The 19,032-nt window shown below is 38.9% G+C and overlaps 1 protein-coding gene across 2 annotated transcripts in view; it reads right to left on the bottom strand.

Moving 5' to 3' along the window:
- LOC133663591 (SHC-transforming protein 4-like) overlaps window positions 1-10,506 on the bottom strand; it is a 38,420-nt gene extending 27,914 nt beyond the window's left edge. Inside the window, exons 1-6 of one of the 2 annotated variants that reach the window (XM_062068177.1) lie at window positions 10,461-10,506; window positions 7,911-8,227; window positions 3,988-4,058; window positions 1,012-1,072; window positions 704-820; window positions 564-617 (exon numbers count right to left, since the gene is read on the bottom strand). In XM_062068177.1, the coding sequence (XP_061924161.1) occupies window positions 564-617; window positions 704-820; window positions 1,012-1,072; window positions 3,988-4,058; window positions 7,911-8,227; window positions 10,461-10,473 (633 nt within the window). In that variant the 5' untranslated portion in view covers window positions 10,474-10,506. Of the gene's footprint in view, window positions 1-563; window positions 618-703; window positions 821-1,011; window positions 1,073-3,987; window positions 4,059-7,910; window positions 8,228-9,886; window positions 10,064-10,460 lie in introns of those variants that run through there. The other variant, XM_062068187.1, reaches the window with a different exon arrangement.
- Between the last annotated feature and the right edge of the window lie 8,526 nt (window positions 10,507-19,032).

Raw genomic sequence — 19,032 nt, 5'->3', positions numbered from 1 at the left:
AACATTTTAATCAGACTAATCACAGGGTTGCTGTGGATGTCGGTTATAAACGATTAAATCAATAGTCATTAATTTTCAATCTCTGGTAATGGTGTTTTATTTCAAGGCACCAATAAAAATAAAATAAATCAATATGAATAATATTAGACCTTACTTGTTCTGCACCGTCGTATACGGTCCATTAAGATGACTGTAAGATTACTTAGATAATCAAATAAATCAGCAGACTACTTTCTTGTTGTGATTCATCTTTGGCCGCTGCAGCCAGAAGCATGAAATTGATGTAATGTTTTAATCATTTCAAGTATACAGTATGTTTGTCATTCAGGATTTGAACCGCATAGCATGCAGCCACTGTCGACGAGAACTGCTTAGATTTGAGCATCTAACAATCAGCCTACAGTGAAGAAAACTTAGGCTGAACTTCCCAATTCCTGTCATTTGCAAATAAAGTTGCTTTGCAACGATTGCAGATAAGAGTAATTAGTTTAGGATGTTGATTTAACAGTCCTGTACATTGAATTACAAGAGAGCGTAAGACCCACATAAGAATACAAACATACAGGGTCTCCTCCTGATGCAAATGAAATCGCCTGGATGGAGTGTTGGGCTATTCTCTGAAAAACAGAAATACAAAAAAGTTGTATTACATGAATCGACATTTATGTGCGTCGACAGGTGTGTGTTGTGTTAAAGTGCTCACCTGTGAGGAGGCGGCAATAAGCTTGAGGGTGTCTGCGGAGACGGTGAGGATGACTTTCCTGCCCGAAAACTGCAGGTTGCTTCGACCCAGTACAAAAGACAGCTGCTTGTGTTTAGGCTTATAATGACACAAAGACACACGCACACAAAATAGTCTTATTGTGTTTCTTTCCGAATGTGTGTGTGTGCGTGTGTGTGCGTGTGCGTGTGTGTGTGTGTGTTGTGTGTGTGTGTGTGTGTGTGTGTGTGTGTGTGTGTGTGTGTGTGTGTGTGTGTGTGTGTGTGTGTGTGTGTGTGTGCCTGCCTTACACTCTTAATTTCCACTGTGGTCTTCACAGACAGCCTCTTACACAGTCTGTTGATGGCTTCTCTGCACACACGCACGCAAACAGTCGCACGCACACACACATGCAAACACACACACACTCCAAAAGTATAGTAAAATACACACAAGCACAGAAATGCATGAAAAAACTCAAAACAAAATCACTGTCAAAACAAAAACATGTATTTTATCTCTTCAATTAGGTTATGAGTTTTCTGTTTCTATGTTCTATATTTTGGTTTTCATAAGAAAATAAGTAAAATATAGAGATACTGAACACATTTTTAATTGGACATCATTTACAGTATGAATATTGTTAACATTTTAAAAGTCCATAAAAAAAACACTACAAAAGGCCTTACTAAAGTGTAAATTATTATATGAATTATTGTTATTTTGACATTAATGCGAATTGAGTTATATTTATATAGCGCTTTTCTCTCGTGACTCAAAGCGCTTTACATAGTGAAACATTACATTACAAACTACATTTAAACCAGTGGCACTGGTATCTTGCCCAAGGACACGGCAGTGACAAGGATGGCGGAAGTGGGGATCGAACCTGTAACCCTCAAGTTGCTGGCACAGCACTCTAGCAACCAAGCCATGCCGCCCTACACATTGATCATAGAAGTTTAAAGGCGAACTGCACTTTTTGGGGGATGTTTGCCTATCGCTCACAATCATTATCAAAATCAAAACAAATGAAAGACATGCCGATGGATGTAATTTTTTTTTATGCATTCTAACTCGTGAAATGCACGTAAATAACAGTCAAGGGAGGTCCTCTATTCATCGAGTGGTAAGCTGGTTCCTCACTTCCCTGCTAGTGGAAGTTTATTGTTGATCATAAAAAATGCCTATCACCTGGTTAGTAGAAGGATGAGGACATATTCTGACAAGTTGGTACACTTTGACAGCCAATTTGGACCCGGAAATGGCGAGAAAGACACGAAAAGACACTTGGTTCCAACATCCCTTATCTTCGGGAGGATTATGAGCCATTCGTCATTGCAACGGAAATATAACAAGATTTTAGCAGTCGGCATACTAATGACAGCACAACTTGTACACTAAGTGATGTTTTATTATGTTTTTTGGCTCTCATAAAGTCTGCAGTGAGTAGTAATCAGTTATGTTGTTGTAAAAAAAAAAACGAACGTTGTGATGCGTTTTTGAAAATGAATGCGCCGCGTATGCTTAAAATGATCAAAATATGTAAATATTAAATGCTATTATAATTCTGCCTGCTATTACATTACATATATACTCACAGCATGTATATAACTCTATTGGAGGTGTTTGGATGTCTTTTTAAGGGCTTTTATAGGTAGAATAGAGCGACTCCCATGGGCTCCTTTGGAAGCTGACTTTTGATCGCATTTATGTTCTGTTTAGAATGCATTAAAAAAGGAAAACATGTGTTCTTGTCTTAATTAAGGATTATGAATGATAGGCAAAAGTCCAAAAAAGTGTGGTTCCTCTTAAACATGCTATGCCATTTCCCTTGTACACTTTTTGACATACTAACCTGCACTTAAAAAAAAAACGACTAAATGGGATATTTCCATTTAATTTTGGTGAATAGGATATATTGTCACATTTCGCAAAATTTCCAAATGAAATGTTTTAAGGGCCCATCCATCCATCCATCCATTTTCTACCACTCGTCCCTTTTGGGGTCGCGGGGGGTGCTGGAGCCTATCTCAGCTGCATTTGGGCGAAAGGCGGGGTACACCCTGGACAAGTCGCCACCTCATCGCACTTAAATCAAATTTCAATTAAATGCGCTCAGCTATGTTATGGTTACGCAGCTGTGATGTCAGAACAAATTTTACTTATCCATCATCCAAATTGTTACGTTCGAAAGTAGGGTATATTTAATTTAACATAAAAGTCAAATTTAAGATGCTTTTTCAAACTGTAAATTGTGACCTGCTCGGGTTTTACGCTGGCTGTTAAATCAAATATTGTTCAATACAGAACCATTCCATTCCAGTGCAGAACATTCACAATCTCTTTGAAATGTACACTATTCTACTTTTATTTATTGAAGTTACACAATTTGCTTGTGAGCCGTGTGTAGTCCAAACAATAATATGTGTATTACTTATGTCACCCTAACTAATGTTTTATTGCATGTGTTGGTTTTGTCGTACACATCTCATTAGATTTATTGTTACAACATCCCAAAGGAGCTTGTGCTTCCAAGGTCCACTTTTTCTTGCTGTAAAATCAAACTGATGCTTACACAGTCATAAGACCTGAAAAAGTAATTCAATAATATAATCATATTATGATATAGCAAAGAGCAGCTGCGTTTTGCTGTAAAATTATAGCACTCACAATCAATATCTGAAGGCTATTTGTATTTTGTTATTTAAATCATTTAACATGAAAGTGTCAGTTTCAAAATCATACTTTGGCTTGAAATAAGGACAAATGAGTCTTAGGGATTGCCATGATAATATTATATATCCCCTGCTTTTGTGGTCGGTAATACTGCTATGTTTTTTAAAGTAAAAATACTGTTAAACAAATTATAAAAGCAACAAGCTGATACTTATGCTTGTGATTATAGCATCTGTGTCTCTGAAGCAACCCAGAAATTTCCCAGGAAATGATTTTATCCTCTTTGAAGACAAGTTGTACATAATAGATTTAAAACTCTCTCTCTCTCTCTCGACTTCCTCTGTCGTAATAAGTGTATGTAAGATTATTAGTAGGAAATTCACCTAATTGAATTTTCTGCCCATTCCTTGTGCATAATTTCTGCAAACAGAGGTTGCTATGTACATGTTACCCTTAGCATCCTGCAGTACATTTGTTTTATTAAATTTGCCCCTCTGAGATCCTTTTTCTTATGTCTCTTCGTTACACTGTTCTGCATGCCTGCAGTGAAATGTTGCATGCATGTACAGAAGTGCAATAGCGTAGTAGGGGAAAAGAGAAAATCTTACCGCGTTACTTGCTTCCTTGTGTCAAAGTCGAGGGTTCTCATGGACTGGGTTACCTCCACACTGCCTATGTACTGACAAAACACACAACACAGCACCTTTTAACTTACTGATTCAAGTGTGAAATCTTACTTAACAACACAATTGGAAGGGACGTTAATGTACTTCCTCAATTTGTGGATATAAATACAATTATGATAGAAAGGCTGAGAAAAACGGGGATGCTTTCTCCCAAAACAAATGCAAGGCCTGGCAGAAATGATGGCATCACCAGACTTGGAGGATGTTAACTCAGTTAATTTTGTAGAAAAATGCTGATAACAGGCATGACACAAAACCATAGTCCTTTCAAATGTCAACTTACTGGCTTTAAGAAACTAACTGAAATCAAGAAAAAATTTGGTCTTAGTCAGTTAACAGTTTATTTTTTTTAAAATCAAGCAGAGTTAAAAAAATAAATAAAAATCACTCGATTCTGAGGAAAAAGGTATGGAATCATGAAAAACAACCAAAAAAAAGACACACCACTAGTATTCTGGCTTTTATAACAGCTTTCAATCACTGAGGCATGGCGTTAACAAGTGACAAACACTAATCTTCATCATTCCTTCTCCAACTTTCTCTGATTGCTGTTGTCAGATCAGCTTTGCAGGTTGGAGTCTTGTCATGGAGCATTTTCTTCAATTTCCACCACAGTTTTTCAATAGAATTACGATCAGGACTATTTGCAGGGTGTGACATTGACCTTATGTATCTTTCTTCAAGGAAAGTTTTTACAGTTTTTGCTCCACGGTAAAATTATCATCTTGAAAAAGTTTGTCATCATCCCCAAACGAAAAGTATCCAAAATGTCAATGTAAACTTGTGCATTCATTGCAGATGCAATGACAGCCATTGTTACCAGCCATGCCATTACCTAACATGCAGCCTCAAAACATCAATGACTGAGTAAATTTGCATGTTTTCTTCAGGCAGTTGTCTCATTGGAACGGCACCAAACAAAAGTTCCAGTATCATCACCTTGCCCGATGTAGATTTGTGATTCATCACTGAATATGACTTTCATCCTGTCATCCATAGTCCATGATTGCTTTTCCTTAGCCCATTCTAAACTTGTTTTTTTCTGTTCAGATGTTAATGATGGCTTTTGCTTAGCTTTTCTGTATTTAAATCAGATTTCCTTTTGACTTGACTTGTCTTTTTATTTGTTTTTGTTTTTTAAACAGGGACAGTACATATTGCTAAACGGACAAGTGTAAATACGCAAGATTGGAGCCAGTGGCTACTTTCCATCTTTTGTCCCTGCAGCAATGAATGTCAAACAAATAAGAAAGTTTGGGCGCTTAATTCTTACGGTTGGTTACAGACGGCGACTCTAAATTCTGCCCATTTGTTTTTGATAGATGTGCATTTTCTGTTTTAAACCTTCCCATGTTGTTCTTACTCTTTCCGGATTTTAGACACACTGAACAATCAACTTTTGATTGACATGTTAAATTAACGATTGCTTGTTGTTGTAGCTACCAGAAGGTGTCAGTGACCCAGGGTGGCATTCTATAGGGGGCATTGCAAGGAAGAGGGGTGGGAAACAAAATCATATTGTACATAGGGCTGTCACATGATTAACATTTTTCGTCAGACTTATTGTTAATGATTAACCACAAATTGAAACTTTGTTTGAAATATGCCCATTTTCACTGTATTTTAATAACAAAGATAAATGACAAGACAAAATTCCTTATCTTTACCATACTTGGCTCACGCTCTCACTTTTTGTTTGCGAGGACGATAGTTCAATCCTCAGCTGGGGAATTTGACATAAACAATCAACTATAAGACCATGTCCACACGAACACGATTCTGTCACCATTCTGTTCATAACTTTTATAGACAGAATTTCTAGGCACAGTCAGGGTGTTGAGGGGATCTGATTTGGTGGCTGCAGGATTAGGTCGCTGCTTTTTGCAGATGATGTGGTCCTGATGGCTTCATATGGCCAGTATCTTCAGCTCTCACTGGATCAGTTCGCAGCCGAGTGTGAAGCGACTGGGATGGGAATCAGCACCTCCAAGTCCGAGAGGTTCTCGCCCGGAAAATAGTGGAGTGCCATCTCCAGGTTGGGGAGGAGATCTTGCCCCAAGTGGAAGAGTTCAAGTACCTCGGAGTCTTGTTTACAAGTGAGAGAAGAGTGGATCGTGAGAACAACAGGCGGCGATTGGTGCGGCGTCTGCAGTAATGCGGACGCTGTATCGATTAATTGTGGTGAAGAAGGAGCTGAGCCGGAAGGCAAAGCTCTCAATTTACCGGTCGATCTACGTTCCCATTCTAACCTATGGCCATGAGCTTTGGGTTATGACCGAAAGGACAAGATCACAGTTACAAGCGACCGAAATGAGTTTACTCCGCCGGGTGGCGGGGCTCTCACTTAGAGATAAGGTGAGAAGCTCTGTCATTCGGGAGGAGCTCAAAGTAAAGCTGCTGCTTCTCCACATCGAGACAAGCCAGATGAGGTGGTTCGGGCATCTGGTCAGGATGCCACCTGAACGCCTCCCTAGGGAGATGTTTAGGGCACGTCCGACTGGTAGGAGGCCACGGGGTGAGACCCAGGACACGTTGGGAAGACTATGTCTCCCGGCTGGCCTGTGAAAGCCTCGGGAGGAGCTGGACGAAGTGGCTGGGGAGAGGGAAGTCTGGGCTTCTCTGCTTAGGCTGCTGCCCCCGCGACCCGACCTCGGATTAGTGGAAGAAGATATATATATATATATATATATATATATATATATATATATATATATATATATATATATATAGTCACAATCAAAAGTTTACATACACTTGTTAAGAACATAATGTCATGGCTGTCTTGAGTTTCCAATCATTTCTACAACTCTTATTTTTTTGTGATTGGAGCACATACTTGTTGGTCACAAAAAACATTCATGAAGTTTGGTTCTTTTATGAATTTATTCGCGTGGCGAAGTTGGTAGAGTGGCCATGCCAGCAATCGGAGGGTTGCTGGTTACTGGGGTTCAATCCCCACCTTCTACCATCCTAGTCACGTCCGTTGTGTCCTTGGGCAAGACACTTCACCCTTGCTCCTGATGGCTGCTGGTTAGCGCCTTGCATGGCAGCTCCCGCCATCAGTGTGTGAATGTGTGTGTGAATGGGTGAATGTGGAAATACTGTCAAAGCGCTTTGAGTACCTTGAAGGTAGAAAAGCGCTATACAAGTATAACCCATTTATCATTTATCATTTATTATGGTTCTAATGAAAATGTGACCAAATCTGCTGAGACAACCTTGTGGCATCAAATTCAAATAGACTTGAGGCTGTAATTGCTGCCAAAGGTTCATCAACAAAGTATTGAGCAAAGGCTGTCAATACTTATGTACATGTGATTTTTTTTTTTTTGTTTTAATATATTTGCAGAACTAAAAAAACTAAACATTATTACGTTGTCATTATGGAGAATTGTCTTTAAGATTTTGAGGACAAAATTGACGTTATTACATTTTAGAACTTTGCACTGTATATTGGCCTAAGACCAATCAGCAAAGCACTACTACAAGACTACAGACTGCGCCCACACACAAACACTTGAATTAACATGTTAGTAAATGCGTCGGCTGTTGTAGTGAGTGGGTGGGAGTTTAACGTACTGTACATACTGTATGTGTGCTTGTTTACAGCATACACGACTTGCACATTATCACCTAGTTCTTAGATACAAGGTACACACACACACACTAGCAGAGTGCAGAGCTAGGATGAGTCACTACTGCCGACACAGTAAGCTGCCTGAGAGGAGGGGGTCGTGGTCTGGATGGAGCATAGCAAAAGGCACGCATGTACTTCAGGTATATCATCAAACAACCAAAATGACACACAAAGGATAGCTTTGTATGCATGTACACGTGTCACATACCTTTATGTGATGGTGGACCACTCTGTGGACCACTGAGCAGCACTGTTTGTGTAGAGTGCAGGTCGAAAGAGCACTTGGAGTCCGGGGAAAGCTGCACATGTGATGGAAGGTCATTGGTCGTTTGGGTGGATGGCTCACATTAGGACTTCTGTCTGAGGGTCTGTCAGTGCTCAAGCTCTGCTGGGAGACATGACTTTGTGATGGGCTGTTGAGGATGAAGTCCCTCAGGGTGGATGGTGGATCGTGTGCAGGCGAATCCTCCAGGGTGGTTCTTGAGTCCTCATGTAGACGACTGTATTTGGTGCGCTTCAGCATGCCTGCACAGGCACAGTGGTGCATTCAAATACTGCACTACGCATACAATGCCGAATACAAAAGTTACAATCTACCTGGTGCAAGTTCTGGAGTGCGGATTTGTGTCAATTTAGAGCAGGGGTGTCAAACTCAAATACAGAGTGGGCCAAAATTTAAAACTGAACAAAGCCGCGGGCCAAGGTTGAACAAATTAACCTTTTAATAGGGACCAAACAACTTTTGCATTGAATATTGAACAAGCAAGGCTTATATAACTTTATAGTGACATGCAAAATCGAGTTTCAAATAATAATAATAATAATTAAAAAATATGAATGGCATATCAAATACAATTTAAATAAAAATGTAATGCCTATTTTCTATTTGCAGCCTTCTGAGGTAAATATCAACATTAACTTTTTCCACAGGCTAATAAATTTGAAAATAAAATAACAATGAATAAACCATTCAGGACTTTAAACTGCTCAGTTTGCAACACACTGATCTAATCTGATGTGCCCAAGCCAGATACCTGCCATCTTTTCTTGGATGCAAGTTCAGTAATGTCGGGGCTCAGGCTTTGAGCTGAGGCAACCTTCATTATCGAACGAAGGTGTTCATCCGTCATTATAACTCATAGGCCAACCGGACCACAGTCTTGGGGGCGTGCCTTAAAGGCACTGCCTTTAACGTCCTCTACGAGCTGTCGTCACGTCCGCTTTTCATCCATTCTAACAACGTGCCGGCCAAGTCACAAGATATGTGCGGCTTCTGTACGCACACACACGTGAATGCAACGCATCCTTGATCAACAGCGATACAGGTTACACTGAGGGTGGCCATATAAACAACTTTAACGCTGTTAGAAATATATGCCACACTGTGAATCCCCACCAAACAAGAATGACAAACACATTTCGGGAGAACATCCGCACCGTAACACAACATAAACACAACAGAACAAATACACAGAACCCTTTGCAGCACTAACTTTTCCGGGACGCTACAAAATACACCCCCTGCTAACACCAACCCCCCCCCACACACCTTGCAGCGTCCCGGAAGAGTTAGTACTGCAAAGGGTTCTGGGTATTTGTTCTGTTGTGTTTATGTTGTGTTACGGTGCAGATGTTCTCCCGAAATGTGTTTGTCATTCTTGTTTGGTGTGGGTTCACAGTGTGGCGCATATTTCTAACAGTGTTAAAGTTGTTTATACGTCACCCTCAGTGTAACCTGTATCACTGTTGATCAAGTATGCTTGCATTCACTTGTGTGTGCGTGCAGAAGCTGCACATATTATGTGACTGGGCCAGCACTCGTTGGACTGGATGAAAAGCGGACGTGACAATTTTCGGGAGGGGCACTGAAATTTGGGAGTCTCCCGGGAGGGTTGGCAAGTATGAGAATTAGCGGTGAATGCGGTGTTACCGCGGCACCGCCACTGTATATAATCGGCGGGCCAGCTCTATTGTTAATTTGATATCGCCTCAAGGGCCAAGTGAAATTACACAGCGGGCCAATTTTGGCCCGCGGGCCAGAGTTTGACACCCATGATTTAGAGGATGGCACACAAGACAACACAGACACACACACATGAACGGACATACACACAAATATTAACTGATATTTTAGGATATTAACTTCATATAATAAAACAGATGATTTAAAGTAAATGGACTCACCAGCCAGCATGAGATATCCTGCTTTACTATTTTTAGGTCACCAACAAGGTTTCAAAGTATCTCTTTGATATCTTCTTGTCTTTCTTATTGCATCTTTTATGAAGGAACACGCTCCTTTTTTTGAATGAAGCACTCTCTCTCTCTCTCTCTCTCTCTAACGGTGCATGCATATGAATGTGTGAATGGAGCAAAGCAGCTTTTGACAGGCAACCCTGAAGACCTCCCACTCCCACTCCCACCCTCACCCAAGGCTACGTCCAATCACATGAGAGGAGAGTGACTCATGCTGTACACGCACTCAAGCAATAAAACAGTGCACTACTACCAGTGATGGCGAGTAACAAGCTACATGTAGCTAAGTTACGTAGCTTAACTACATTTTCCAGTAGCTTGGTGTTAGCTTAGCTACTTTTTTAACAAGTAGCTTGTCCTGTAGCTTAGCTACTTTTAGACCAATGTAGCGAGTAGTTTAGCTACAAAGCTACAAAGAGAAAAAAATGGACTGTGAATCCAAGCCCCCACAAAATATGGAGATAATAAAATGACCTGGATGAATGAGAACATCCATACATACGGAGAGAATCCATGATGATTGGTTGGTGTTCGTATGATGAGTCACAATTGGCTAAGGTTAGGGAGCGAAACATTACGGGCTGGCCAATTGGAGGCAAGATAAGGCGGGTCATCGAAACCAGGAAGCAGAATCACAACAGTCACGCACTCATGTCACATGACATACTTGAAAATGGCAGAGGGATTCTCTCATACAGATTAGATGGGGGGGGGGGGGGGGGGGGGGGCGCTTTGAGGTGGGTGGGGTCGGGGGTCGGGGGGCGGGGTTAAGGGGGAGGAGTATATTTATAGCTAGAATTCACTGAAATTCATCCATCCATCCATTTTCTACCGCTTATTCCCTTCGGGGTCGCGGGGGGCGCTGGAGCCTATCTCAGCTACAATCAGGCGGAAGGCGGGGTACACCCTGGAATTCAAGTGTTTCTTATATATATATATATATATATATATATATATATATATATATATATATATATATATATATATATATATATATATATATATATATATATATACATATATATATATATATATATATATATATATATATATATATATATATATATATATATATATATATATATATATATATATATATATATACAAACCCTGTTTCCATATGTGTTGGGAAATTGTGTTAGATGTAAATATAAACGGAATACAATGATTTGCAAATCATTTTCAACCCATATTCAGTTGAATATGCTACAAAGACAACATATTTGATGTTCAAACTGATAAACATTTTTTTTGTTGCAAATAATCATTAACTTTAGAATTTGATGCCAGCAACACGTGACAAAGAAGTTGGGAAAGGTGGCAATAAATACTGATAAAGTTGAGGAATGCTCATCAAACACTTATTTGGAACATCCCACAGGTGAACAGGCAAATTGAGAACAGGTGGGTGCCATGATTGGCTATAAAAGTAGATTCCATGAAATGCTCAGTCATTCACAAACAAGGATGGGGCGAGGGTCACCACTTTGTCAACAAATGCGTGAGCAAATTGTTGAACAGTTTAAGAAAAACCTTTCTCAACCAGCTATTGCAAGGAATTTAGGGATTTCACCATCTACAGTCCGTAATATCATCAAAGGGTTCAGAGAATCTGGAGAAATCACTGCAAGTAAGCAGCTAAGCCCGTGACCTTCAATCCCTCAGGCTGTACTGCATCAATAAGCGACATCAGTGTGTAAAGGATATCACCACATGGGCTCAGGAACACTTCAGAAACCCACTGTCAGTAACTACAGTTGGTCGCTACATCTGTAAGTGCAAGTTAAAACTGTCCTATGCAAGGCGAAAACCGTCTATCAACAACACCCAGAAACGCCGTCGGCTTCGCTGGGCCTGAGCTCATCTAAGATGGACTGATACAAAGTGGAAAAGTGTTCTGTGGTCTGACGAGTCCACATTTCAAATTTTTTTTGGAAACTGTGGACGTCGTGTCCTCCGGACCAAAGAGGAAAAGAACCATCCGGATTGTTATAGGCGCAAAGGTGAAAAGCCAGCATCTGTGATGGTATGGGGGTGTATTAGTGCCCAAGACATGGGTAACTTACACATCTGTGAAGGCGCCATTAATGCTGAAAGGTACATACAGGTTTTGGAGCAACATATGTTGCCATCCAAGCAACGTTACCATGGACGCCCCTGCTTATTTCAGCAAGACAATGCCAAGCCACGTGTTACATCAATGTGGCTTCATAGTAAAAGAGTGCGGGTACTAGACTGGCCTGCTTGTAGTCCAGACCTGTCTCCCATTGAAAATGTGTGGCGCACTATGAAGCCTAAAATACCACAACTGTTGAACAACTTAAGCTGTACATCAAGCAAGAATGGGAAAGAATTCCACCTGAGAAGCTTAAAAAATGTGTCTCCTCAGTTCCCAAACGTTTACTGAGTGTTGTTAAAAGGAAAGGCCATGTAACACAGTGTTGAACATGCCCTTTCCCAACTACTTTGGCACGTGTTGCAGCCATGAAATTCTAATTATTATTTGCAAAAAAAAAAAGTTTATGAGTTTAAACATCAAATATCTTGTCTATGTAGTGCATTCAATTGAATATGGGTTGAAAAGGATTTGCAAATCATTGTATTCCGTTTATATTTACATCTAACACAATTTCCCAACTCATATGGAAACGGGGTTTGTATATATATATATATATGTATATATATATATATATATATATATATATATATATATATATATATATATATATATATATATATATATATATATATATATATATATATATAAAAGAAATACTTGACTTTTAGTGAATTCTAGCTATATATATATATATATATATATATATATACAAACCCCGTTTCCATATTAATTGGGAAATTGTATATACATATATATATATATATATATATATATATATATATATATATATATATATATATATATATATATATATATATATATATATATATATATATATATATATATAAATAAAATAAATACTTGAATTTCAGTGCTCATTTATTTACACATATACATACACATTACTCTTCTCTACTCATTGTTGTATTTGAAAGTGCAATGCTTTGCAGCCAGTAGCACAGCCTTTGAAGGAGCATAGGTATGGGCAGGGGCAGCAGAGGGGTTAGTGCGTCTGCCTCACAATACGAAGGTCCTGAGTAGTCGTGAGTTCAATCCCGGCCTCGGGATCTTTCTGTGTGGAGTTTGCATGTCCTCCCCGTGACTGCGTGGGTTCCCTCCGGGTACTCCGGCTTCCTCCCACCTCCAAAGACATGCACCTGGGGATAGGTTGATTGGCAACACTAAATTGGCCCTAGTGTGTGAATGTTGTCTGTCTATCTGTGTTGGCCCTGCAATGAGGTGGTGACTTGTCCAGGGTGTACCCCGCCTTCCGCCCGATTGTAGCTGAGATAGGCTCCAGTGCCCCCGCGACCCCGAAGGGAATAAGCGGTAGAAAATGGATGGATGGATGGATGGATGGATGGATGGAAGGTATGGGCAGCATCTGTGAAATTTAATTTGCAGGAAAGGAGTGAGTTTAAGGTTGAATTGTCCATCCTCGTTCTATTCTCTGTCACTCGTCGTCGCCATGACTGTCTCTTCTTCGTTCTTCTGCTTTGTCTCCTTCTTGTAGTGTGCTCAGTTGTGCACTCTCCAAAAGCTGTAGATGTTATAACGTGACTGGGCCGGCACGCTGTTTATATGGAGAAAAAGCGAACGTGACGACAGGCTGTCCTCACTCAGTTCCGCATGGACCTGGAGGGGGCGTGCCTTGTTGTCCGGCTGGAAATCGGAAGAAATTCGGGAGAATGGTTGTCCCGGGAGATTTTCGGGAGAGGCACTGAAATTCAGTAGTCTCCCGGAAAATTCGGGAGGGTTGGTAAGTATGATTCTGAGCCATATTTAGACAAATGTATGCATAGAGAGAAAGCAATGCCCAAAACCTTAGTTTTTAGTTGTTTACTCTGTCAGCCAAAATCCTAACTGCTCTCTTCATTGAAAACGTGGAACACAAATTTAGGAACACACCCTAAGGGGAGTTGAGTTCATGAAAGGTTTTACTGCACATAACTATTACCAACTGTTCCCATACAACACACAAATCATTGTTTTTATTTGTCAAGATATAGATAGATGCTGTTTTTTTACTGTAGGTAGAGAACATTTATATCATTATAGGGGTGGGCCAAAGAAAGGGCAAACTAAAACAAATACATGCAGTGGGGTGTTGGGACCCCTAGGGTAGTTGTAGGGTGTCCCATGCTAAATGACAGATAGTTAATGGTACACTGTAAAAAAAAATTCTGTAAAAAAACGGTCATCTACTGGCAGCTACGGCTGCCAAACAAAAACCATAAAATTAAAGTAAAACATGGTAAACCAGATAATGATCAAAAACATATTTACAGAAATTTTCATGAAACGTTTTGCGGAAAAATATCGTAATTTTACAGATTTTTACTAAATTATTAAAATCAACCACCTTTAATAAAGTGACAATGCAAACAGTTCTGCAGAAAAATACCTTTATTCTACAGAGTTTTTCCAAATTATTACGATCAAACACCTTTAATGAAGTGACAATGCTGGCAGTTCCACAGAAAAATACCATTATTTTACAGATTTTTTTTGAATTGTTAAGATCAATCACCTTAAATAAAGTGACGATGCAAACAGTTCTGCAGAAAAATACCTTTATTCTACAGCATGGGTGTCAAACTCTGGCCCGCGGGCCACCGTGTAATTTCACTTGGCCCTTGAGGCGATATCAAATTAACACTAAAGCTGGCCCGCCGATCCTTCCGGGAGTCTTCCAAACGCCAGCCAGCCAGCCAGCCAGCCAGCCAGCCAGCCAGCCAGCCAGCCAGCCAGCCAGCCAGCCAGCCAGCCCAACGAGTGCTGGCCCAGTCACATAACATGTGCGGCTTCTGCACGCACACACATTAGAATGCAACGCATACTTCATCAACAGTGATACAGGTTACACTGAGGGTAGCCGAATAAAAAACTTTAACACTGTTAGAAATATACGCCACACTGTGAATCCACACCAAACCAGAACCCTTTGCAGCAGTAACTCTTCCGGGACGCTACAAGATGTGTGTGTGTGTGTGTGTGTGTGTGGGGGGGGGGGGGGGGGTTTGTGGTAGCGGGGGTGTATTTTGTAGCGTCCCGGAAGAGTTATTGCTGCAAAGGATTCTGGGTATATTTCTAACAGTGTTAAAGTTTTTTATACTGGCACCCTCAGTGTAACCTGTATCGCTGTTGATGAAGTATGCGCTGCATTCGCACGTGTGTGCGTACAGAAGCTGCACATATCTTGTGAGTGGGTCTGAACGATGTTAGAATGGATGAAAAGCGGACGTGACGATAGTTCGTAGTAGTGATGGGTTGATGAGGCCTCATGAAGCGTTTCGACACATTGCAAAACTGTATTGATACTGTGTCACTAAATACTGACATCTGCTGGACATTAAAAATCCCTACAGGCAACCTATGGACCGACTCAACTGACACTGATTTTATGACCTAGTATATACAATAATATAAACCAAGTCATTGTATTTCATTTAGGATTATTTCATATCTTCATTTAAATAAAGATTTACAGCGTAATGGGCCCTTATTGGGTCCATTTGTACTAGGGCTGTGAATCTTTGGGTGTCCCACGATTCGATTCAAAATCGATTCTAGGGGTCACGATTCGATTCAAAATCGATTTTTTTTTCAATTCAACACGATTCTCGATTAAAAAATGATTTTATTTATTTTTTTAAATGAAAACAATACACAACAATACCATAATAATTCAATACAATTTAATTTTGGAGTTCTGAACTTGTAACTTCTTGCAGTGTTTATTAAGTGGTAATATGTCACATTTGTCCCAATTAACTTTATACCCTGATAAACAGCCATATTCAGTGATGACTGAGATAGGCTCCAGCGCCCCCCGCGACCCCGAAGGGAATAAGCGGTAGAAAATGGATGGATGGATGGACATTATTGATATAAAGAAGAGAGGAGTTAACATGTGACAGGTAAAAAAATTATATCGTCACAATACATCGATAGCTTATTATACTGAGAGCCAATTTTTATACCATGAATATTATTTTCACTTCTTATTTTTGCAGCTAAGGGTTCAATAACCAAATTAAATAATAATCCAGATGCATGACATCCCTGTTTTACTCCTCTTTTTAACAAAAAAGGTTCTGAAATATGATTATTGGTTTTGACTGATGCCATGGGCCTTGTATAAAGCATCTTAATCCATTGTATAAAATTATCTCCAAATCCAAATTTACGTAATGTGCAAAACATGAATGACCAGTTTATGCGGTCGAATGCCTTCTCCGCATCAACAGTACATACTGCTGTGGGATAAGGGAGACTTCTAGCATAGTAAATAACATTAAACAATTTCCTTGTATTGTCTGAAGATTGTCGACCTTCCATGAAGCCAGTTTGGTCAGTATGAATTAATTTTCCTATTACATTTGATAATCGTGTGGCTAAGATTTTTGCCAAGATTCAAAAGGATTCTCTATTCATTCAATACATAGGATTTCAGCAGGATCTACCCCAGTCTGCTAACATGCAAGCAGAGTAGTAGATTTTTGTAAAAAGCTTTTATAATTGTAAAGGACAATGTTTTATCAACTGATTGCAATAATGTACATTTGTTTGAACTATTAAATGAACCAAAAATATGACTTATTTTATCTTTGTGAAAATATTGGACACAGTGTGTTGTCAAGTTTATGAGATGCGATGCAAGTGTAAGCCACTGTGACACTATTGTTTTTTTTATTTTTATTTTAACAAATGTCTAATGATAATGTCAATGAGGGATTTTTAATCACTGCTATGTTGAAATTGTAACTAATATTGATACTGTTGTTGATAATATTCATTTTTGTTTCACTACTTTTGGTTTGTTCTGTGTCGTGTTTGTGTCTCCTCTCAATTGCTCTGTTTATTGCAGTTCTGAGTGTTGCTGGGTCGGGTTTGGTTTTGGAATTGGATTGCATTGTTATGGTATTGCTGTGTATTGTTTTTTTGGATTGATTAATAAAAAATAAAAAAAAATAAATTAAAAAAATAATACAAAAAAAAAATAAAAACATCGATTTTTAAAAAATGAGAATCGATTCTGAATCGCACGTGAGAATCGCGATTCAAATTCGAATCGATTTTTTCACACACCCCTAATTTGTACACTCCAAAGACTATAAAAATGGGAGCCATTTCCTCCCTGCTTGGCACTCAGCATCAAGGGTTGGAATTGGGGGGGTTAAATCCCCAAAATGATTCCTGAGCACGGCCACCGCTGCTGCTCACTGCTCCCCTCACCTCCCAGGGGGTGGAACAAGGAGATGGGTCAAATGCAGAGAGTAATTTCACCACACCTACTGTGTGTGTGACTATCAGTGGTACTTATTATACATGTGGGCCCATAGATAGAAATGATGTTAAATGTAGCAAGCTACTTTTGCCGTGTAGCTTGTAGCGTAACTTGCTACAATTCATTGGGGATAGCTTCCCCTGTAGCTTAACTACATTTAATCACTGACTGTTACTATCCTGTAAATGCCATTGAATTGAAGTATACGGCACAATGAAAGAGTTTGAACAAAAATATATTGAAATGACATGTAAAACACTCCAGGCAAGTAAACTGAATCATTTGCATTATCCATCCGACTTGTGTTAAGCAATAATGTGCAATTTTACATATTGTACATCTCGTCCTTTTAACCTCAGCAATATTGCTCAATACCTCAATTTTATCATGCAGTTTAACTTTTGTCATTTCAGACAAACATATTGATAATAAACGAACCTAAAAGCTGCAGTGTCTGAATAGCAAGCCAATAATACAAAGAAGGTAGAGTTCAAACTCGACAGGGTTAACGCGAGCTGTTTGCTTCCCCCTAATGGTCATTACTAAAAACTGCACTCAGGAGCAAAGAAAAAATGCTTTTTAAGATTTAAAAACATTTTAGCTATAAGATGTCCTTTTAAAAAACACTCACGGCAAAAAATGTAAGTTTGCCTAAACTGAAAAAAAAATTTAAAAAAACTTTACGCAAGTCAACCTTTCAAAACCACTTCAGTCCGAACAGAAACAGATCTGACATCAATTTGATACAATTTTTTTATAAAAAAAAACAAACAAGACATACATACATTGCAGTTAAGATTCAAGAGTATTCGCTTAGTTATGATGGGCATGAGAAGATCGATTTTCATGCATTATTCTCAAGTGTCAGATCTGAACGAAAAACTCAATACTTAGGCCTTGTACAAAAAAAATGTAGCGTCACTGTTTTCATCAATAAAAACACACACACACACACACACACACACACACAAAACGGCGACTAAACTATAACACAAAAAAATAAATGGCCCAATATATATCCAGATCTAAGGATTACAATTCCAAATTGCAGAAAGTATTTTCCTCGCACCTTAAAATGTCACATTGATTGCAAATTGAATAACCTTTATGGTTGTGTAATTTCATAATAGAGACAGACATCCATGAGAATTAAACATTTTAATGACGTTAATCATCAGTCCATGTGATTTAGGAGCGAGCGCAAGTGTTATGACAAACAAATAGCCTCTTACAATGTCGCCAGTGATGTTCTGTGGAAAGTCAATAATTTGTATAATATATATACACACACACATATATATATATATATATATATATATATATATATATATATATATATATATATATATATATATATATATATACATACATATACACACACTATATACATACACACGTGTGTATATATACATACACATATATGTGTGTATATATACATATATACACACACACAAAAATGTGTGTGTATTTATACACACACACACAATATATATATATATATATACACACAAACACAAACTATATATATACACACACACTATATATATAAACACACACATATATATATACATATATATGTATAAATATACACATGTGTATATACACGCATGTATATATACATGTACATATTTCTGTGTATGTATGTATATACACACACACACACAC

This window comes from Entelurus aequoreus, linkage group LG02, assembly GCF_033978785.1.
Source record: "Entelurus aequoreus isolate RoL-2023_Sb linkage group LG02, RoL_Eaeq_v1.1, whole genome shotgun sequence".
Taxonomy (NCBI): domain Eukaryota; kingdom Metazoa; phylum Chordata; class Actinopteri; order Syngnathiformes; family Syngnathidae; genus Entelurus; species Entelurus aequoreus.
This window is presented reverse-complemented; position numbering and strand designations above follow the sequence as displayed.